The sequence below is a fragment of the Microtus pennsylvanicus genome, chromosome 4 (assembly GCF_037038515.1).
Source record: "Microtus pennsylvanicus isolate mMicPen1 chromosome 4, mMicPen1.hap1, whole genome shotgun sequence".
NCBI lineage: Eukaryota > Metazoa > Chordata > Mammalia > Rodentia > Cricetidae > Microtus > Microtus pennsylvanicus.
In genome coordinates this window covers 90697104-90718139 of record NC_134582.1, presented here as the reverse complement: position 1 = coordinate 90718139, position 21036 = coordinate 90697104, and the positions used below count along the sequence as shown (strand labels likewise).

The following is a 21036-nucleotide window of genomic DNA, read 5'->3' as shown; positions in this document are numbered from 1 at the left end:
TTACAGCATTAGGAAGGTGAGAACCACTGCTGTAGACCCTTCTAGAAAGATGAGATGGATTAGATACTGAAAACTGAACTTCCTCTCTTCCCTTCTAATTGACTCTCATTATCAACGGCTCTGTAATTTAGGGGATGCTCTAAATTTGTCATTATAATTATAAATTTTTGACGAATTGCTGTCTTCTCTCACTTGCTTCCTTCCCTCTTTCTCTTTTCTCACCCCCTCCCTCATGAAGATGGCTCCTCCCTTTTGGAGTATGCCTTTCTTGTCCTATCCCAATGAATGAACACACATCAGCCCGCCCCATACACACAGAGATCCTCATCCACACCCAGTTCTTTACCAGCTCACTTACCCCTTGAGTAGGGGGAATGTCATACACCCCTTGAGGCTTTATCTCTCCCACTGGAAATGAAAGCACGGGGCCTTTCACTGACGAAGGAGGGATGTCATATACCTAAAGAGAAACACTTGAGTCACCCAGGATGGAAATGCCATCTCTCACTTCCCTTGCTGCTGTTTTCCTGAAGGTTGATCTATCAGGTCATATACAGACTGGGTCTCTAACAGCATCCCATGCCATCAGGACACATTAAGGGTCTATGGAAGTGTCCTTTATGAATTATGCGTTCTTTGATTTGGATTGAATATGAAAATGATCTTCCATAAAATATCTACTCTATAATTTCGATCATTAAATTGCAAATTTCCAGAAATAAAATGACAACGTAATAAAGCAACAAGATATTTCTCAGATGGAAGATTAGACTTTCTGCTGGGGCAAACCCAGAGAACATGATTTAAATAACACTGGATTGGTCCCTGGGCAGGCAGCTCAGAGCTGCATATGATGAGATTGTGACTGGTGACCTTCTCCTGTTTGGTCCTGAAGACATGCTACCCCGAAAGCCAGCTCCCCTGGTGGCGTTCCCATTGCCTACCCCTTGAGTAGTGTGGGAAGGAGGGACATCGTAGACATCCTTTTGGTATCTGGCTGGGTACTCGTACACATAGCCATGGCCTGTTCTCACTGGGGTGATCACCTGTGGGTGAAAATACACAGAGATGTCAAATGACAGCCCCGAGTTCTCAGCATCTCTTAGCCTTTAGTCAGGCACACATCCCTAATCAATCCCTCACAGAAAGGAGAGAAAAGGAAGGAAGAATGAAATGTAAGGAAGGCAAAGAAGGAAAGAGGATGAGAGGGAGAGAGAAAAGAAGACATGAAGATACAAGCTCAGAACATGAAGGAAGCGTCTGAGATATCATCATTGCCTTTGCTAAGAATTTTCCAAAAATCCTATTAAAGGTCATCAATAGAGTCTCAATTCCCTATATCCAAGGAGATATGAAATTGTCTTATATCCTATAAATTAATGAAAGTCAGGCTGGAGAGAACGCTCAGCAGTTCAGGGCACTTGCTGCTCTTACAGAGGACCTGAGATTGGTTCCCAACACCCACCATGTTGCAATTCCAGTCCTGGGGCACTGATCCCGTCTTCTGGCATCCAGCAGCACCAGGAACATGAATGGTGTATACATACACATTCATGCACACACATAAAAATCAATAAGTCCCAGTAAAATAAAATAATGAATATTTTAGCTGAACCTTTTAGAGTAGCCAATGTACAATACTACGTACAGTCTGGAAAGGGCTCCGGGCCTTTTGTAAAGTACACAATACAAATAGTTTGGCCACTTAAAATTCCTCTCATACCTTCCCCAGTATGCTTCTTCATCTGATATGATTACTGTGATTATAGCTGACATTCCACGGGTCACTCTAGTCCTTTCACAGAGCCACTGATGAACAGCCTTGTTCTTATAACTGCCTGGGAGCATTCACTCTAATTTACAAAACAAGGGAAACACAGTTCCCTTCAGTGTCTATAGGAGATTGGTTCCAAGATCTTTGGCTGCTCAAGTATATGGGGTGTGGTGTGTTGCACGTATCCTCCATACATCACTGGGCACACTTAAAACCCTCTCCAAATTACTTTATGGTCTATAGTGCTTTTACAAAGACTAAATCAAGAGATGGCAAACGGTATTGTTTAGGGAACAATGACACAAGTCTGCACACGTTCACTGCAGATGCAATTACTTTCTAAATACGTTTGACTTGCAGCTGGTTGTCTCCTCTGATGTGGAACCCATGCTGCAGAGGATAAGCTGTCCTGGTGGGAAGGCTCTCAGGAGCTCACAGCTTGGAAGTGCCCTGACCTGTAGTCTCTAATCATTCCCCATTTCCACCAGGGAAGCAAGTGTCCCCAACAACACCTACATCCAGCGGGTATCAGAACTCGCATACACTCACCATGGACTCTGGCATCTGGGGCCAACTCACCTAGTGGGTTAGCCTGCTTACTATCCATTGTCCCTCCCTCCCTCTTTTCCTCCCTCCCTCCCTCCCTCTTTTCCTCCCTCCCTCCCTCTTTTCCTCCCTCCCTCCCTCTCTTTCTCCCTCCTTCTCTCCCTCCTTCGCTTTCTCTTTTCTGTGTGTCTATGTCAATGCACTCTCCATATGTACATACATGGAGAGCAGAGGTTAACCAACTTCATGTATCTTCCTCTACTTCTCTCCTATCCGTCTGTCTGTCTATCTATCTATCTATCTATCTATCTATCTATCTATCTATCTACCTATCTACCTATCTACCTATCTATCTATCTATCTATCTATCTATCTATCTATCTATCTATCTATCTATCTATCTACCTATCTACCTATCTATCTATCTATCTATCTATCTATCTATCTATCTATCTACCTATCTACCTATCTACCTATCTACCTATCGACAGTATCTCTTCACTGACCTAGAGCTCACCATTTGCCTTTCCCAGTGCCTATGCCATCTCTGGGGTTATAGGCACGTGACACCACACCTGGCTTTTCTAGGTATGTTGGGGTGTTTGAAATCAGGTCCTCACATTTGTTGTTGTTGTTGTTGTTGTTTTTGTTATTGTTGTTGTTTGAGACAGGGTTTCTCTGTAGTTTTGAAGCCTGTCCTGGAACTAGCTCTTATAGACCAGGGTGGCCTCGAACTCACAGAGATCCACCTATCTCTGCCTCCCAAGTGCTGGGATTAAAGGTGTGCGCCACCACCACCAGGCTAGATCTTCACATTTGTACAGCAAGCACTTTACCCACTGCTGGCTCCTATGTCCTGCTATGCACTGTACTGGTAATTCTAAACAGGAGAGAAACACTGTTTCAACTTAACTGATTTAATCTTCTCAGGGCTTGCAAATTGCCACAGTCTTATTTTTGCCTGACTCCCTACTACCAAGCCATTAACAGTGTCCATGCCAAAGACTGCCCACCATGTCTTTGAGAAGCGGCACTGAAAATCAGGAGGAGCTGTCTGTTCCCAAGAGGCCCTCATCTTTCACCCTTTAACGCGAAAACTCTGGCGTCAGGCTGCCTACAAAACTATGTGAGAAATGTCCCGAGTCCATCTTAAGCTGAAGCGAGTGGAACACAGCCAAGTGTACCAATGTCTGTACCCCAGGGGCTCCAAAACCTCCCTGTTCAATTTTGTTTCAAATGCCTGATGCTTACCACTGATTATTTCTTGCACTGAAGGTAAAAGAGATTAGTATGCAGCAAACATTTCCATGCAGTCTCTCCTTTGTCTCCGGTTTAGAAAAGAAAAGCAGCGCTTTAAGTTTGTTGGCATAGAGAGACGGAACCATTTTAGGAAGCAGCCATTGTATTGTGCGCAGCAAATAGTCCTTCATAAAGAAGGGGGCTGTTTGCTAAAGTCTTTTAATGCCCTTGTATGGTTTTTTATTTTATTTTTTTTATTTTTTGCACTTGGCATTGTGTAATCATGATATGAAGATCTTGTAGACGTTCTGTTTATAGCTCGCTATTTAGCTTGTAATAGAACCTGTTCACAACCCAGCTTTTGTTGAGCATGTAATCTTCTAAGAGGGGGTTCCATGCCAAGCTGCCAACTTCGGGATGCCGGTGAACTAAAGTCGATGGAGCTGAAGTCCTGCATCACTCTTCAACTTTTATTTTGAAAACAGGGGGGTAGGGCAGTAGAGGGGGCAGGGCATGACCCTTAGAAAGGGCTAGGGACCAAGCCATCCCTGGCCTTTGTGGCCCTTCCCTGGCAGGACACACTCAGGCTTCTTGGTATTTACCATTCCACTTCCTGACAAATGTCACGGAACCCCAACTTGCTCTCTCTTTCTCATTTAGAGGATTCCTGTGGTCATCTGGTGTTTAAAACTTCGCATTCCAAACCAGTCATTTTCCCTTGTTTATGCAGTTAAAGAAACAGATGGGGAAAACCACGGGAGGAAAAAGCCAATAAAATACAGCCTTCCCCGTCCCAGCATTCCTGGCGGGACGTCCTAACTCACATGGATGCACTGATGACATTTAAGTGGGACCAAAGCTTTGCTTCTGGTATGACACGTCCAGAGCGTTTAGTGATCCACGTGGTCACTTAGGAAAGACTGCTGGGGCTCTCTTCAGCGCCACCTTTGTCTCCACCCTTGCTAGGACCCCTTCCCTGCCAATGGTGTGTTCCCTCCTCAGGAAGAAGTACTTGGCCAGCCTGATCTTCCAGCTCTTTCTTCCTGCTTGACAGGAGCACACAAAAAAATAAACCTCTACATTATCTCCCCATTCATCCACCTAGGACTACTGATTTTCAGTCTAAGAGGCACACCAAGAGCTAAGACTAAGCCTTTGGAAGAATTCTCCTGGGCATTAATGAAATCACTCCCTAAGGGCATTTTCAAACTAATTTCTCAATGAAATCAAGTCAGGTTTTTTATTTCCCTTCTTCCTCTCTGTTTTTCTTTGGTGCATTCCTTTTATTCTACGTATTTATTTATAGTTACAAAGGCTTCGCCCTAAGAATTACCAAGCTGACCTCTTAATTCATTACTGCCTCCCAGGGAGCTAAACTGTGAGGTGGGCTGGGGCCCTGGAGGTCCCGGGCAAGGGCAGCTGATTCCCTGATTATGGTTACCCTGCAAAGGCCCTGCCCACTCACATGTGGCTCTGTCTCTGTCCTGCTGAGAAATCCTGTTCTTGCCAACTAAGAAGAGCTACAAAGTAGAGAACAGATTGCAGTCAATGGGACTTTTTCCTCCTTTCTTAAAAACATTTTTTAAATCAACTCTCATTAGTTGTTTGTGTGTGTGTGTGTGTGTGCACATTTGTGAGTGTGTAGATGTATGTAAGTGTACACTTGTGAGTGCGTGGATGTGTGTGTGTGTGATATAGGTGTGCATGCTCGTGAGCATGTGGATGTATGTGTGGTGGGTGTGTACATGCTTGTGAGTGTGTGTATGTGTGTGTGTATGAATGCTTGGTAGTGTGTGAAAGTGTGCATACACATGTAAGCATGTAGATGTGAATTGCATACTTGTGAGTGTGTGTGTACTGTAGATGTAGGGGGAAAAGCTGATGTCAAGTGACTCTTTGACCTCTTTCAACTTTATTTTTTAAAAAGATCTAGGAATAGATAATCTGTTTGTTTTCGATATCAAAGTGCTACTATTGCTGTGTGATGCCATAGTTACACAACTATAACCTTAGTACTCAAGAGGCTGAGGCAGGAGGATTGTGAGTTTGAGGCAAACCTAGGCACATAACAAGACTCTGTCAAAAACAAACACACAAACACAAAAAAAAAAAACAAGTGAACACCCCTAAATAAAGCATTTTTTCCCTCTTTAGTATGTTACAGTTGTGTGTAAGAAGCTGGAAGACTTCAATTAAATTCTTACTTATAAAGGCTATGAAACTGTTAAATAATGTTTCACATTAAAATTCTCTACCAAAACAGGATTTAAAAATATTTAGTATTTTTTATGTATGTATACCATGGGCATTTGGTAGCCTCAGAGGCCAGAAGAGGGTGCCAGATCCCTAGGAAGTGGCGTGGTGGACAGCTGTAAGCCAGCATGTAGGTGCTGGGAACTAAGCCTGGTCCCTCTGTAAGAGCAGTCAGTGATCTTAAGCCTCGAGTCATCTTTCCAGCCCTCATCTTATTCTTTGAGGTCGGGTCCCTCACTGAACCTGGTGCTCATCGATTTGGTTATACTGACTGGCCAAGGAGCTTGAGGTCTATCTGTTTCCACCTTCCCAGGTGCCAGGGTTCCCAGTTCAAGTTTTCCTGCTGCCACTTCACCCACTCAGCCATCTCTCTAGTTATACATTGTACGTGTTCATGGGGGTCAGTGTACTAGTTTCACACACACCACACACACACACACACACACACACACACACACACACACACACACAGACAGACATGCACTGACTGCAAGCATTTACAAGCGAAGAGTCTGTAGGGCTGGGCCCTGACAGGCAGAGAGAGAAGACCAGAGACCTCAGGTATGCTACCCTTTTTAACTGATGTGTTTACATAGGTATAAGGAATAACCTCAGTGGTTCTGCACTGCACGTCAGCAGCGTTTGCTTCTCCCCGTACTGAGCCTTAGATCCTGACCGTAGGGACAGCTTTTGAAGATGTGTCTGACACTGTCCTTTGTAGCGGCAGATTCTGAGACCATGGACCCAAACTCACGTGGAAAAAGCACGAGAGCAACTTGCACCTGCACCTAGCAGATGCCAACTCCCATGTCTTCGCTATACGTTCCTAAATGATACAGCCTAACAAGTACGTGCCCAGCATTTAATTGCATCAGGTTTTGTAAGTTACCTAGAGATGATGATTCAACGTCTGTGTGCAGGTGTGTGTAGGTTAGACAAGCATCATGCCATTTTTGGGAAGGATTTGAAAGGGTCTTTGGAAATTCTGGAGTGAATTCCCAGAGATGACAGAGGGGTCTTTCTACTTTCATGATCTATACTCTGGGGAGTCGTGCTCACTGGAGTTAAAGGAAGATCCATCCACTCGGATAGCAGAAGGCTAGAGTCTGGGGATTGAAGGAAAGACCTGTGGGGCTCTTTCTTGATGTTTCCATATTCAGTTCACCTGGGCTTGTATCATAGCAGAGCAAGGATCCAGCATCCAGACGCTTGAAGGCCTGGCAAATGGGTGCAGAGGAGAGACAGCCTGTGCTTGGGAGACAGTGCACATCCTGTTGAAAAGTAGGCAGCCATGCCTGTTTCCAGCACTGGGCTGTGCTGTCAGGTCTTGCATGCACTTGGAAGCCAGAGTATATAAATCTTGTTTTCAAAAGTGGCTCAAAATTTCACAGCAGCGTGTTAGCTGAATAAAGTACATCTCTGGTCCCCAGGCTGCCTGGCTTACTTTCATCTATATGATTTTTTGTCTATGTACTCTTTCCTTTTCCTTCTTTGGGACCTTGAAAGCCCCAAGTTTGGACCAATCCCATTTCTATCAAGACCGAAAGCCTCTGGTTTCCCGGAATGCTGTGAACACCCTACACCTCTGCCCTGGCTTTGTCTAGGCGACTCTTTCCCCTTCCTTTTCTTCAGATTTCATTGTGTTCAGAGCCAAGCAGAATGCCTCTCTCTCAGAAAGCCTTCTCTGGACAGACAAATGTCCTCTGTCCTTGTAACACTCCAAGTACTATCTCCCCACTCCTGATGGTGCATACCATTTAAGGTTTGACTCTCCAGGTGGCTTCATGACTTTTCTTAGTATGCTGGGGCTTTTTCATATCCACTTATGTATGAGCAGCAGGTTGTGCCTTGGATATAGCAGAGTTGAAGGGAGATGATGCTATAAGGATGGTTAACCATAGCTGCCTACGTAGAAGAAGCCGATTTTCCAGGTCAGCCATTTCTGGGGTGAGTGCTCCCTACCCCCCACCCCCCGCCCAACAGGCAGGATTCACATCAGCCCTGGTGATGGTGAGCTCACATCAGCCCTGGCGATGGTGAGCAAGCGAGTGAGCTGAGAAAAGGTGAACATTCAAGTGGGTTCAGCAACCACTAACGAATGTACCAGCAGTTGTGCTGGGAGAAAGAAGATATCATTCTCCACTACTTCCTTTGGCCCCAGAAAGAGAAGATAATTTACAGGAATAAGCACTGTGCTTCAGTGCCCAGGGCACGTGGCTGCCCTCCTGTTGAAAAGTGCAGTGGCTCTGCAAGGGAAATGGTTGGTGGCATAAGCTGGGGTGGGGACAGCTGTGATTCTACCACCTAGAAGTCGTGAGAGCATGAGCACAGCCATGGCCAGGCTGTAAGCCATCACATGGGGGACATGCAAAAGCACGAGCTGAGATATGTCTGTGCCTGTGCGGCTAGCAGATGAATACCAAATCCTCTCTAGAGGTAGAGAGAATGCCATAGACCTCAAATTATGTTTACAAAAATGATTTAAGTGACAGCGTCCAAGATACCCAGGGAACCAGTACCACAGGAGGTGAGACAATACCAACAGGAGGAGGGCCAGTTCTTGCTTGCTCCCTGGTGGGGATGTAGTCTGTATATTAGTACAAAGATCTCACGACAGTTTGCCTTCAGACTGTTTCATGAGTAAACATGAAGATAACACAAAAAATCACTAACTCCTATGTGTAAGTTAGATGAAAAGACAGTCATTTTATACACGTGTGAAGCATTGGAAGTGAGGCCCAAGAGGTACTGGGAGCATCAAAGCAAAGTCACAAATGACAGGGGACTTTGCTTCTTAATAGTCATCAGCAGGTTTACTCAGGTTATTATTTTATCAGTATTGCCAGTGTCCTGATTATCATCAACATAGGTCAAGGTACTCCAGTGGAAAGCCCTGGGGGATGGAGTGTTTTCCTGGGCTTTAGAGATGAAGGCCTTTTCTGAAGAGAAGGGTGACGAGGTCCTGTGCTCGGGACCCGTGGTGAAAATTCTCATCAGTGGGAGACCACAAGCTAATGCTTGTCAAAAGCATCTCACCAAGAAGCAGGGCATGGAGCCTGCCCTCTGTGATGTGTATAAGCAAAGACTTACCCTGGAGATAACTTCGCGCATGATATCACTGGGGCCAAGGCCTCAGCAAGTCTACCTGGGCTTTAGCTTCCCTTGGGTATCTGTCGCACCTCCTGAATGAAGATCTGGGATCAGGGCAGCTTCAGCCTCTCAGCTGCCTGCTGCTAGCTCACTGGAACACCACAAGAAGCAGGCAAGAAGCAGCTATCTACTATTCATGAAGGCAAACTCCCCTTATCCCCTCAGATCCTCAGGTACTCCGTGTCTCTCTACTCTTCCTTCAATGCAACGTCTTACTCTTCCCTATTTCCTATGCTACCAGCAGCCACGAGGAACAGGACCAGAAGCTGAAAAGTTGATCTCATAGGAGCTGAGAGTAGAATGAATTGAACGACGGCTAAAGAAAGGCTGGGAAATGGAGGGGTAGGGACGTGCAGAGAGCATAGTGGATGTACAGGGCATTCAGTTGAATAGGAGAAAAGCATTCTGAAGTTCTATAGCACAGAAACGTAACTGTAGTTGACAAGCATTAGTTGTGTATTGCAAAATAGCTAGTAGGGAGGATTTCAAAGTCCCCAACATCAGAAAATGATAAATGTTTGAGCTGATGAACAGGTTAACTCACCTTAACTGAACAAGTACTGAAATACCCTATAAATATGTACAATTACTATGCTATTTTAAAATCACACACACACGCACACGCGCACACACACACACACACACGCGCGCGCACACATACACACACGCACACACACACACGGAACAGAAAACTATTTGAGAAAGAAAGAGTTGAGTAGAGGAAGGGAGAGATGTGGAGATGGGCTGGGAAGAGCACTGGAAACTTCAAAAGCGTTGTTCAGATTCTAGTTGCTATCATTCTGAAATCTACTCTATTATCTATCTATGTATTACCACTCCCTTTACCTCTTGACCTCTGTATGTAACTAAGCTAGGGTTGGGGATGTAGCCCAGTGGTGGGTGCTTGTCTAGCGCATGCAAAGTCCTGGGTCCTATTCCTAGCAGTGTCAAAAAAAATCTTTACAAAAATCACAAGCTATAATATTAGGAAAAATTAAAACGATAATAAAGAGTTCCACCTGGAAGCACTTTCTTCTAAGAGGATCATAGTGCATAGGCAATCACAATAGTTACAAAGGTAATGTCTGGTTTTGCAGCGAATTTTGTATCCCAGCATTTTCTACCTGCATTGCCACAAAACCGCTTGAGAAACGGCACGCACCAGGTAATCCTTTGTCCCTGCTATTTAGAGACAAGCAGGTCAGATGGCTCAGTAAGTAAAGTGCATCCTGGTAAAACCTGACCACTTCAGTTCAATCCCTGGGACTCACATGCTAGAAGGAGAGAATCAGCTCCTGCAACTTGTATTCTGACACACCGCATGGATGTGCATACACACATGTGCACGCGCGTGCGCGCGCACACACACACACACACACACACACACACACACACACACACACGACTAGGATGGGACAGAGCCAGAAGGCGAAGAACCAGGCTCTGGTGTCCTGCCCTAAAATCTTCACCAGAACTAGGCAACTCAGGAAATATGCCACTCAGAAAGCATAACAGGAGCCCGTGAGAGGTTCGAGTATGGCACTGCAATGACAGACCCCACAGCCTGGCCATCAATTAACCCTGCTATGGTCTAATGAACAAGGGTGTCACGTGACTAGCATCTGTTGCTTTGTCTCGGCAGAAGTGGGAACTGTAATTACACTGCTGTCTGCCTACTTAACCCCCTTGATTTATTTATACTGCCTACCTCTCTTTGGGTTTCATGCATTCACAAGACTAGGTTGATTTCTAAAACTGATTATTAGGTAGGAACTCTTCCACTCAAATGAAATAAAGAAGCACTAACAGAGACACCAGAGCCTTTGTTGGGCTTTAGAATAACCCTTTGTCTTAAGTGAGCAATTTGCCCTCTTCCTTTCTCAAGAAAATCCTAGGTAAAGAAATGTCACCACCACCATTGCCTGCCCACTAGGACCAGGGCTCAGTTTTCAGCAACTGAGAGCCATAGTGAGCTGCCTGTTTGAAGTCCAAGATTACGTCTTAAACTTCTGCGGGGAGAGGAAAAGCCACACGTTGTCTATGCTGGCTTTATTAATTCTCTATAAATTCTCTCTGCCCAGCTTGGCTGCAGCAGTGAGCTCATTTGTTTACTTGCATAGCAACAACATAATGAAAACTCAGTCTGACCTTACAAACACGCCCTCCCAGGGCCAGAGCCAGGCGTAACCCACCCAATTGCTGGCTTCTCTTGCTTTCTTGGAGTCCCTTTTCTCTCTATTTTGGGGACATGACTTACTTTCCTTTAAGGACGTTTGAGATTTGATTTTTATGCTGGAACTAAACATTCTGTAAGCCATCTAAGTCACAGCCGGCCTCCCTCTCCACTTGAGGAAAAGGCAAAGAGAAGGAAGGCTCAGAAGTGAAACCGCGCTCTTGGGTCACTTGCGTTTGCCACAGCCTTGTATGTCAAAGCACTCAAGGGAAACAGTACCCTGATTGTTAAGCCTCTAACATGTCTCCCCTGGTGCTGCCAGGAAGTCCTGTGTATAGCGAGCACTAAAGAAATATTTAGTTATGGACTGACCAAGCACCAGAGAGCAGCGAGAAGCACTGAACATCAAAACCGTGGTGGGAAATGACGTCTGGGTTCCCAAGTGACCAAGGTCTTTTATGGGACAAAGCTGAATAGAGTTGGTGACAATTAGGCATTGAAAGCCAATTTTTATATCCCTTTCAGTTGGCTGAAATGTTCTTTTGAATGAAACCCCAAAGGACAGGCATTTGGACTCTTTTGTTATCTGAATAAATTCAGCAGAACAACATGCATTCTTACATCAGGATTTAGAAAGATGCCCTAGACTGCCCTGTTGGACCAGGGGTAGGAGGTGATGGCGGAGAAGTTTGTGACCCAAATGCCAGTGGGTATAACTCAATCCTAATTAGTCTTATTAAATAAAAACCCGGAGTCAGATATTAGGGGGTGAAAGCTGGCAGATCAGAGAAGCAGAGCAGCCAGTCACTAGTTCTTACTTCTCTGAATCCTCAGACTGCATAGACAAGATCCTGTCTCTAGGAATCCTTAGACTGAATCCTGAGCTCCTGTCTCCTCCCACTTTATATTCCTCTCTCTACCCAGCCATATCACTTCCCACTCCACCTCCCTAGTGCTGGGATTAAAAGTGTGAGCCATCACCACCTGGCTCTGTTTCTCATTTAGACTGATTCAATCTCGTGTAGACCAGGGTGGCCTTGAACTCACAGAGATCCGTCTACTTCTGTCTCCAGAGTGCTGGGATTAAATGTGTGGCACCACTGTGGGTATTATTTCTCCTTGAGTAGGAGGCCTCTCACAGCTTAGTGGGAGGAAGGATGTGGTGGCTGATGGGACAAATGGCAGAATTTGGTGCTAGTTCTGTAGACGGCTGCCATGCTGAGAGGTACCAGGTCTTTTTTTTTTGCCAAAACCATGAGGCTTATATAGGGAAAAATCGTAGAAAATAGCAAGACCAAAGAGGAAGTGCTTCCCTGTCTTATAATAAAGCATAGAAAACAGCTCTCCAAATGAGGAACTTCCTGGAAGTTTTCTTGTGTACAAGACCTGTGTCTGTTAAAAGCTGAGTTTGTGCTGTCTAAGACAGCACAACTCTTGTCCCCCATGCCTCCATCTGCCCTTGCCAGCTTCTAAAAGGAGGAGTTCATCTAATGTGCACAGTGGCTGTGGATGGGAAGGGGGGACGGGCCCTAAGGAAGGGAAGGAACAAACTGCCAATGTTTAGGGGTCGAGCTGAATTTTTCTAAAAATGATTTTTGAGGGTAGGTTATTTAATGAAATCTTGCAAGTGGTTCTGGGAAAGAATGTGATAAGGCTATCTGGATCAGGGCATTTTGTCAAAGGCCATTAGAGAGAACCCAGCTGTAGTGGTCACTTGGCGGTCTAGGGAACTGAAGTGTGGGAGATCACTCGGCCAATCAGCAGAGGAGTAAGTCGGAAGTAACTTCAGCTGGTGCCTCCAGTCCTTTCTCCGTGTCCTATTGCCTATATTAGTGACACACACCACACATTTTCTAGAAACATAGGAGGAAATGCTCTCAAAGAAGTGACTTCCATATACCAGAGTTACAACTTGACAACTGTTGTATTACTTTGGGAGTTCCCCGTCTACAGCTAATTCAGTCTGGCAGACAGCTCCATTTGATGATAGGACCGTGTCCATTTGGAGCAGTGATGTCACGTGAGAAGATGTCCACATGGCCATATGCTCAGTGGTACCACGGATCTGACATCTCCCAGATGGGTGCTTTGGACATAAAGCTGGGTGGCTGGAACCTCCATGGCTCGGCTCTCTTGGCTCTTTGGCTACTGTGTGGCTGTGAGGTGCGAGCCCTCTGCAACAACATTAATTCCTGGCCAACACAACATCTCTTAGCACCCCAGGTTCTGGTGAGCTGGGATTGCGAATGAAGTAAATGTGCCCTCCCGTTTTAGACCTGGCAATGCCACCTGCGAGTTGGGATGTAGAAACCATTAACGCTGGAGTCAGACAGACATGAGCTCAAACCAGGATGGCCTCTTGAGAGAGGCCATGAGTTAACTCTGGCAGATTGACTTCTCAGACCTCAGCTGTTTCCTCTGCAGGGTGGAGGGAAGGAAAGCTACACTATGCACGCTGGAAGCCGCCAGGAGGGTTAGATGACACAGAAGATAAAATGTCCCCGAAATGGAGCAGAGGCTGGGAGGCATTTTAAGGTCATTTCTGTACTTCAGATTCGAAGCCACATTGCAGGATAAGACTGGGCACCATGTTTCAGACTCTGATGTTCCACAAGGTTCTTTCGAAGAGTGGACCTCTTGGGTCTCTCCAGAAATTAACAGCACCTGTCGAGTGTTCACACACACTGTTCTGTGAGTGAACCACCTGTATCTTGGGCACCGGTGGGCAGACCTCTCATAGCGACCATGCGCACCCTGCAATTTGTGAGTTGTATGTATCCCAGAATAGCTAGACATTTGTAGATGACACAGTGTCAAAGGAGTTGGGCGAAACTGCTGGCTGCTACCAGACACGATGGTTCAGGTATGACTACTTAGAGTGTTTGCACCATGACATTTTCTAGCCCCGCATTTTGTGCAATGAATTCCGGTGAACTGGTTTTCTTCTTTTCTTTTGTTTCTTAAAGAGGCACTCAAACAAGATTTTCCAGGTTTTATCATTAATAATAAAATAAGCTCTCTCTCAGAGAGCATTCATTATCCATGCAGTGAGGCCTCCTGTGACAGGCGACATCTTACTCACTCAGATAAGCAGTCACTTAACAAGCCGTCGGTGGACAGGGAAGGTTAGCCTCCGTTGTCTCGGTGTGGGTGTGTGCAAAGTTACTAATGCGCCCTCAGAAATACGTATTATCTGCGAGCTTTCTGACAGACTGTCGCTGAATCTGAAGACTTTGGCCCTGACCAAACAAAAAGGACCTTTGTTCAGTGAAGGAGGTGTTAGGGTTTGCTCATTCCCTTGGCGTGGGTGACCGTCTGGGAACACAGCCTTTCAGTTCAGGGTGAGCTCAACCAGCCCCACCCCACACGGTTGAGGACCTCTAAGGCACTGTGAGATGTAAAATGCACCTTGATCTCTCAGGGGAGACATTGTAGGTAACAGTTCAGTACTCTGGGCGGTTTCACAAGCTAGACCCTTAGGAATGTTTCTTAGGTTTATCTTTATATAAAAATGTACAATTCTGGGACATAGTTGTACTTTACTGACTTTATATAAGAAAAAACTGGGAGTATCTTCTGCCCTAGGATGAACATTTTAGCTGTGTGTGTGTGTGTGTGTGAGAGAGAGAGAGAGAGAGAGAGAGAGAGAGAGAGAGAGAGAGAGAGAGAAAGAGAGAGAGAGAGAGAGAGAGAGAGAGAGAGAGGGAGGGTAGGGGGCAGAGAGGCAGAGACAGACAAACGAATAGACAGATGACAGACAACAGGGAACAAAAGGAAGGGAGGTAAAAAGTCAGAGGTTGTCCTCTCCAGAAACGTAAGTTTCCTCTAAATCTATTTTTTTTACTTGTTAGTATTCAAATAATATTGCTTAATATACATAGTAGTTAGCTGGCTGGTATATGAGGTTGCCAGAGGCAATTGATTTCAAAATGCCTAAATTCCAACAAGGGAAGTCTTTGGTTCCTAAGCCAACACTCATGGGTGTCTGTCTGTCTGTATATGTGTGTGTGTTGTGATGATTCAGTGTCTAAGAAGGCACAGACACCATAACTAATGCATTTCAGGATCTTGTATTACCTTTCAGGAACCAGTCTGGAAGACCTGCCTAAAGTCTTTGAGTCATTTCCTCCCAGCATTTGTCTGTGCCCTATTTTGGAATTGGCCATCTTAGAGATGATGTCATGGGGCTGGGTAAATCGTGACAGTACTCGAGTTTTCTAAGAAGCCACCACAAACTAGTGCTTGCCCCAGCCTCTACAATGGCGGCAGCCCATCCCATTTCCCGTGAGCTTCACAGTATCAGTGAGGTGTGCATATATTGTGGGGTCAGAAAATAGGAAGAGAATACAGGGTTTCCAAGGGAAAGTTTTAAGCTGCAGATGAGTTTTAAGGTGTGAGCGGTTTGAAAATACACTGTAGGAGGGAAGGTATCCTAGACATCTGTAATTATTTGGGGCATAAGCTAGCCGGGCAGGGCAGGCGGCTGGGGTATTGGGGACGCAACCCTGCCGCCGCCCTTATTACTACAAATGACGCCCAGACGTGGGGCTAACTAAACCCACTTAAAAAACCTGAGAAGGCTTAAAAATAAGGGAGAGAGAGTTTAACACAGATTTTTGCTGTTTGTTGGTGGCGTGCTGTAGAGAGATTTCCTGATTCAGCAACAGCAGCAGAAAAAAAGCTGCGTTATTTTAAAGTGTGGCTTCCCGGGGCTGTGCCGCCAGTGCAAACTCTGGCTTTATGTTTGTGTTCCCGCTTGGGATCGGAAGGAGAGTGCTCTGAGACCTTGATGATGACTCAGAGCTCCCCGCCTGCTCCTGGGCTGAAGGCAGAATCAGGCTTAGGCAGGCGGAAGAGCATGGCGGATTCCTGTTGCCATACAGAGACGTGTTTTCAGACTACATAGTGCTCTGAGTGTCAGATTTGTATGTAACTTGGATGAAAAGAATATCTGTGCTGCATGCTCAGTCTCAGAATTAAAGTGCTGAGTGCCGCTCCTACCTGGTAGCCCCAAGAGGCTTCCTGACTCAGCTTTAGCTGCAAAACCCTGCGGCTCATTAAGAGGTCCTGCCACAAAACACTTAAACAGTGTTGATGAAAAGCTGAACACATGCTTTTCGGTTTTCAGCCGTAGCCGGAAAAAAGCTGCGCCGTTTAAAAATGCCGGCTTTCTGGGCCATCCTGCCAGGGCAAACTCTGACTGTTTGAGGCAGGAGGGCCGGCTACCGAGAGAGGACTTGAGTGTCGTCTGTTGTAGCTTGCTGGCTGGCAGGGACCTTGAAATGCTATAAACATGGCTGCAGCCTGTACATCAGCCACGAGGCTGGAAAGCTAAGGAATGGACTGGATCTAGCTGGCAAAGCCACGCCTTTAGTCCTACTGAGATTGCTTGGTAATTTAAAGGCTCTTGTGGTCAGAAAAAGAGAGATATACAGTAAAGAGAGATTCAAAGACAGAGAAAATTTCTGAATGGTTTACTGTGTGTTAAAAATATATGCAAGCTGAAAGTTAAAGTTCTTAAAGCAAGAAACAAAAAAAGGAAGAGAGTTGTTGTGTGTCTTAGTACACACCTTTAATCCCAACACTTGGGAGGCAGAGGGAGATAGACGTCTGTGTATGGTAGCACACGCCTTTAATCCCAGTGCCTAGAAGGCAGAGACGAACAGATCTCTGTGAGTTCAAGGTGTAGTAGCAAACACCTTTAATCCCAATGCCTGGGAGGCAGAGACAGGCGGATCTCTGAGAGTTCAAAGGCAGCCTGGTCTACAGGCCAAAGATTTACACTCAAAAAGCAAAAAGTTAATGTAGGAATGTCACAGCTTAGATTCTTAAGCGCCTAGTGATTTAAAGGCGTAAATCAAAAGTGCTCCTTGATAGTAAAAAATTGCAGATTCACAATAGGACAGATTCAGACCACTAAACGAGTCACACTGTTGGATGAATGTACGTAGGCTTGGGAGAGAGAAGAAAAGGAATATAGAGAATAAAGTTAATGGTTTAAAAAGAAAAAAGTAAAAGTAAAGTCTTTAAAGAGACAGAGTACAGATAGTTATAGATATAAATAAAAATAAGCCGCGTAAAGATGGAAAATTCACAGAAAGTCTGGATTATGTACATTGTGTTTTCTTTAAAATTTTTGACTGTGAAGGAGCTAAGTACAGAGAGACATTTCATTACATGGGCTGCCAAGCTAAACCAGAATGGATATAAGGGTATTACGATTTCAGAATTTGGATATAAGGATATGATACTTTGGAAAAGAGATTCTTCTTTTGTTTTCACAGAGGATGAGACTCTATGGATTTCTTCTATTCCGATTTGGTATGATGGACCACGTCCTCCTGAAGGGTTGCTGTGAACATCTTCAGAAAATTGCTTTGCTCAACTGCCAACTGAGATGAAACTAGCACACAGGTTATACCATGAAAGACCTAATTAACGACGCCCCCATTCAGCAGGAAGCAGTTTGGAGAGAAAAAACTGCGCCCATGTTCCCAAATATAGTTTATAAATGTTCTTTTACATTTAAAGGGGGATATGATATAGACATGAATAATTTGCATTAGTATAGATTTTGCTTTATTGATAGAGATTTACGGTCAATTTTGTTATATGTATAAATGTTTCTGATGTAACCTTTACTTGATAACTGTTTTGTTATATGTAATTTTGCTATGTTAAGGTTAAAGCCTTCCTTTTTTTGTTTAAACAGAAAAAGGGGAAGTGATGTGGGAGTGTCATATATCAATCTGTTGATTTCATTGTTTAAGCAATAAAGAAACTGCTAGGCCCATTTGATAGGCCCACCCTTAGGTGGGTGGAGTAAACAGAAGGGAAGGCTGGGAGGAAGAGGAAGTGAGGTCAGACTCCGCAGCTCTCCTCTCCGCAGCAGACGCCTCAGGAGAGACGCCATGCTACCTGCTCCAGGGAAGACGCACACCATGCCCCAGCTCCGACCCAGGATGGACTTAGGCTAGAATCTTCCCGGTAAGCGCACCTAGGGGCGCTACACAGATGATTAGAAATGGGCCAGAGCAGTGTTTAAAAGAATACAGTGTCCGTGTAATTATTTGGGGCATAAGCTAGCCGGGCAGGGCAGGCGGCTGGGGTATTGGGGACGCAACCCTGCCGCCGCCCTTATTACTACAGACATCATGGTACCCACTGCTCTGAGAGTCGGTATACAAAGTCTAAGTTTTCCCTCCGGGAGACTATGAAAGAGTTTACTAGTCTTGCTGACAACACTAGGAAAAAGTTAGGCCTCAGACAAGCCCAACGTAATTTTTTCCCCTATTTTATTTGATTTTTTTGAGACAGGGTCTCAGGGAGTCCAGACTGATCTTTAACTCAAAATGTGGCCAAAGATGGCCTTGAACCCCTGGTATGATTGCCTCTGCCTCCTGAGTGCTGAGATGACAAGCACGTTCGGCCACACCTGGCTTAAATGATGTCCGGGGCCTCACACATGCTAGACAAGTGTTCTTTTATGGAGTTATATCTCCATCCCTAAAGCCCAAATTTATGTCATCAGTTTTTGTTTTGGTATCACATTTCTTATTTAAGGACAGCTATGATTATGGAAGATGAGTTGCGCGTCCTGAAAGGGCCCTCGGGCGGGAAACTCATGTGGCCGTGAGCTGTTGGGGAAGGTGTGAACAGGGGGGAGACTGGGTGAATAAGAGACTCAGAATCACTTTTGGGGGTTAGTTTTGAGGTTAGCTTGAACTCGGCTCATCCATCTGTCATGCCGATCTGTGTGCTGCTATTTGATTGCATGTCTTGGCTTCCCCGAGTCAGAAGGTAGCTCCGAACCAGTCTTCCAAAGAGGGCAGAACATAAATAATTCTGCTAGTTAAAGTACCAAGTCTTACAGAGCTGCTGTCGAGGGCTAGGGGGATGGCTCTGTGGGTAAAGGCACCTGCGGTTAAGCCTGACGGCCTTATTTCAATCCCAGAAACCTACACGGTGGAAGGAGAGAACCAACTGCCATGAGCTGTTCACTGACTTCCACATGTGTGTTGCCCCCACACACATCCAGGGAACATAAAGATATACATGCGTATGAAAACTTAGCTAAGTGAAGAGTTGCTTTAAGAAAAGAATAACTAACATTGTTCCTCATGCAGCTTGAGTGTGAACCAGGTGTGTCCCATGGCGGTTGCTCTCTGAAGCAGAGAAGTGAGGTGGTTCTCCGACCTTTGAAGGCCTTTGACTTGAGAGCATTTGGGTTCTCCAACCTGAATCCAACTCCCATATTTTGAGTAGAATTTTCCCTTTTTAAAGGCTGAATTTTTTTTTTTAGAAAATTCAGCTTTTCAAATTATTTGACTATGAGTAACTCATTTAATTTAGAATTGTCTGTGAGTTCTTGGCACCCTCACCACATGTTTAGAAGTCTTTGCAGAGTGAGAAAGCCCTAACTTACAAATTGTTTTCCAAGTGTAATGGAAGTGTCACGAGTCCCACATAGAATTAATGAGGCTTGTGTGATGATCTTTCCTAAGTGCTTGTCTTGGGGTTGATTAATTTCTGTTTTGCACTTATTTAAGCTCCACATTCTGCAGCTCAAAGTTTTCTCTTTTTCTATTCAGCTTTCAAACGTTTGCACAGGCCCTGGGCACTCTGCCCATAAAGCCTAATGAATAGAGCAGCCCCGCACATAAAACCCAGAGAGAAGAGTCATGCAGCCAAGCAAAGTGTCAGCGTGTGAGGGTTCCAGATGACTTCGGTCCCTTACCACCCTCTCCAGAATTCTTACAGAATCAGGGAGAGACCCGCAGGCTCAAAGGATTCAGCACATTTGCTGGGAATAGAGTGTGGACATACATGGGACATACTGAGAAACACACATGTTCCATACATTCAGCATGAATGCTGAAAACTGGGTGTGGGCTCAGACACCTGTTATCCCAGCATTGGGGAGGATCAGAAGTTCAAAGTCATTCTCAGTCACTTATCGAGTGTGAGGCCAGCCTGGGGTTACTTGGGACTTTGTCTAAAACAAACAAAGCCCAAACCCAAACAGAAGTCTGAGAAAGGAGAAAGGAGAGAAAGGCAGGAGACAGGACTTGAAGCTCCCACGATGGTAAGCATCATGCAGCTTTGTACCTACTGTTGCCATTAACTTTCCCAGCATGTGGTGAGCAGGCTTATTCCCACTTCAAAATGGAGGAGCAGTGTCTGAGAGAACACCTGTAATCTGCTGAGCACACAAACCCCGGGAATGCTGGCGGGAGCCAGACTGAGGTCCACAGAGCTCCTGGTCTCCCTGGTTCACAGAGGGGGTGTGTGTGTGGTTCTCATTAGCACTCAGTAGGTAGCAAACTCTGGCTGTGGGTTAATGTGGATGGTGTGCAGGAAGGCTGGGGAAGCAAGGCAGAAGGCAGAATTCACCGTGTCCATTGTTTGCAGTGATTCATCAGGCCGCAGTGGCGGATGAACCTTCTGAAGCCCACGCTGTACCAACGCGGGAGGGGTCTGAACTGTGGAAAGCCCCGTCACAGTCAGACTGGAACACATCCAAGCCAGCCCTTGGCACTCCTCAGAGTCATTTCTAAGTGCAGTCCTTGGCCAACTCCCGCTAGGCTAGGCAAAGAGTTTGAGAAAATGTAGGTTTCTGGGCCTCCCCTCCGAGATTTCCTGAAAGAGGGGCCATGAGGCAGACCTAGGAGTCTGCAGCTGACTCGATGTCCCTCCCTTTCTGGGTGTCAGTCTTGTTCATTAAATCTACGAGCTCAGAACAAGTTCCTACTGCTTCCTCATTTTCCTTAAACAGCTTTTAAACACCACAGCTAGAACTACTGGAAACACCTAGGCCTTGGTTTATCACCATTTACAGACAGAAAATTAGAAGAGAAAATGAGTGAGTTATCTAGCTAGCCAATCAAACTTCTAAAATAAG

At 45.4% G+C, this 21036-nt stretch overlaps 1 protein-coding gene across 3 annotated transcripts in view; it reads right to left on the bottom strand.

Annotated features, from left to right (window-relative positions):
• Nedd9 (neural precursor cell expressed, developmentally down-regulated 9) overlaps positions 1 to 21036 on the bottom strand; it is a 175505-nt gene that overhangs the window by 8830 nt on the left and 145639 nt on the right. For all 3 annotated transcript variants that reach the window (XM_075969834.1, XM_075969831.1, XM_075969833.1), the window contains 2 exons: positions 945 to 1046; positions 359 to 460 (listed from right to left, as the gene is read on the bottom strand). In XM_075969834.1, coding sequence (XP_075825949.1) covers positions 359 to 460; positions 945 to 1046 — 204 coding nt within the window. The remainder of the gene's footprint in view (positions 1 to 358; positions 461 to 944; positions 1047 to 21036) is intronic.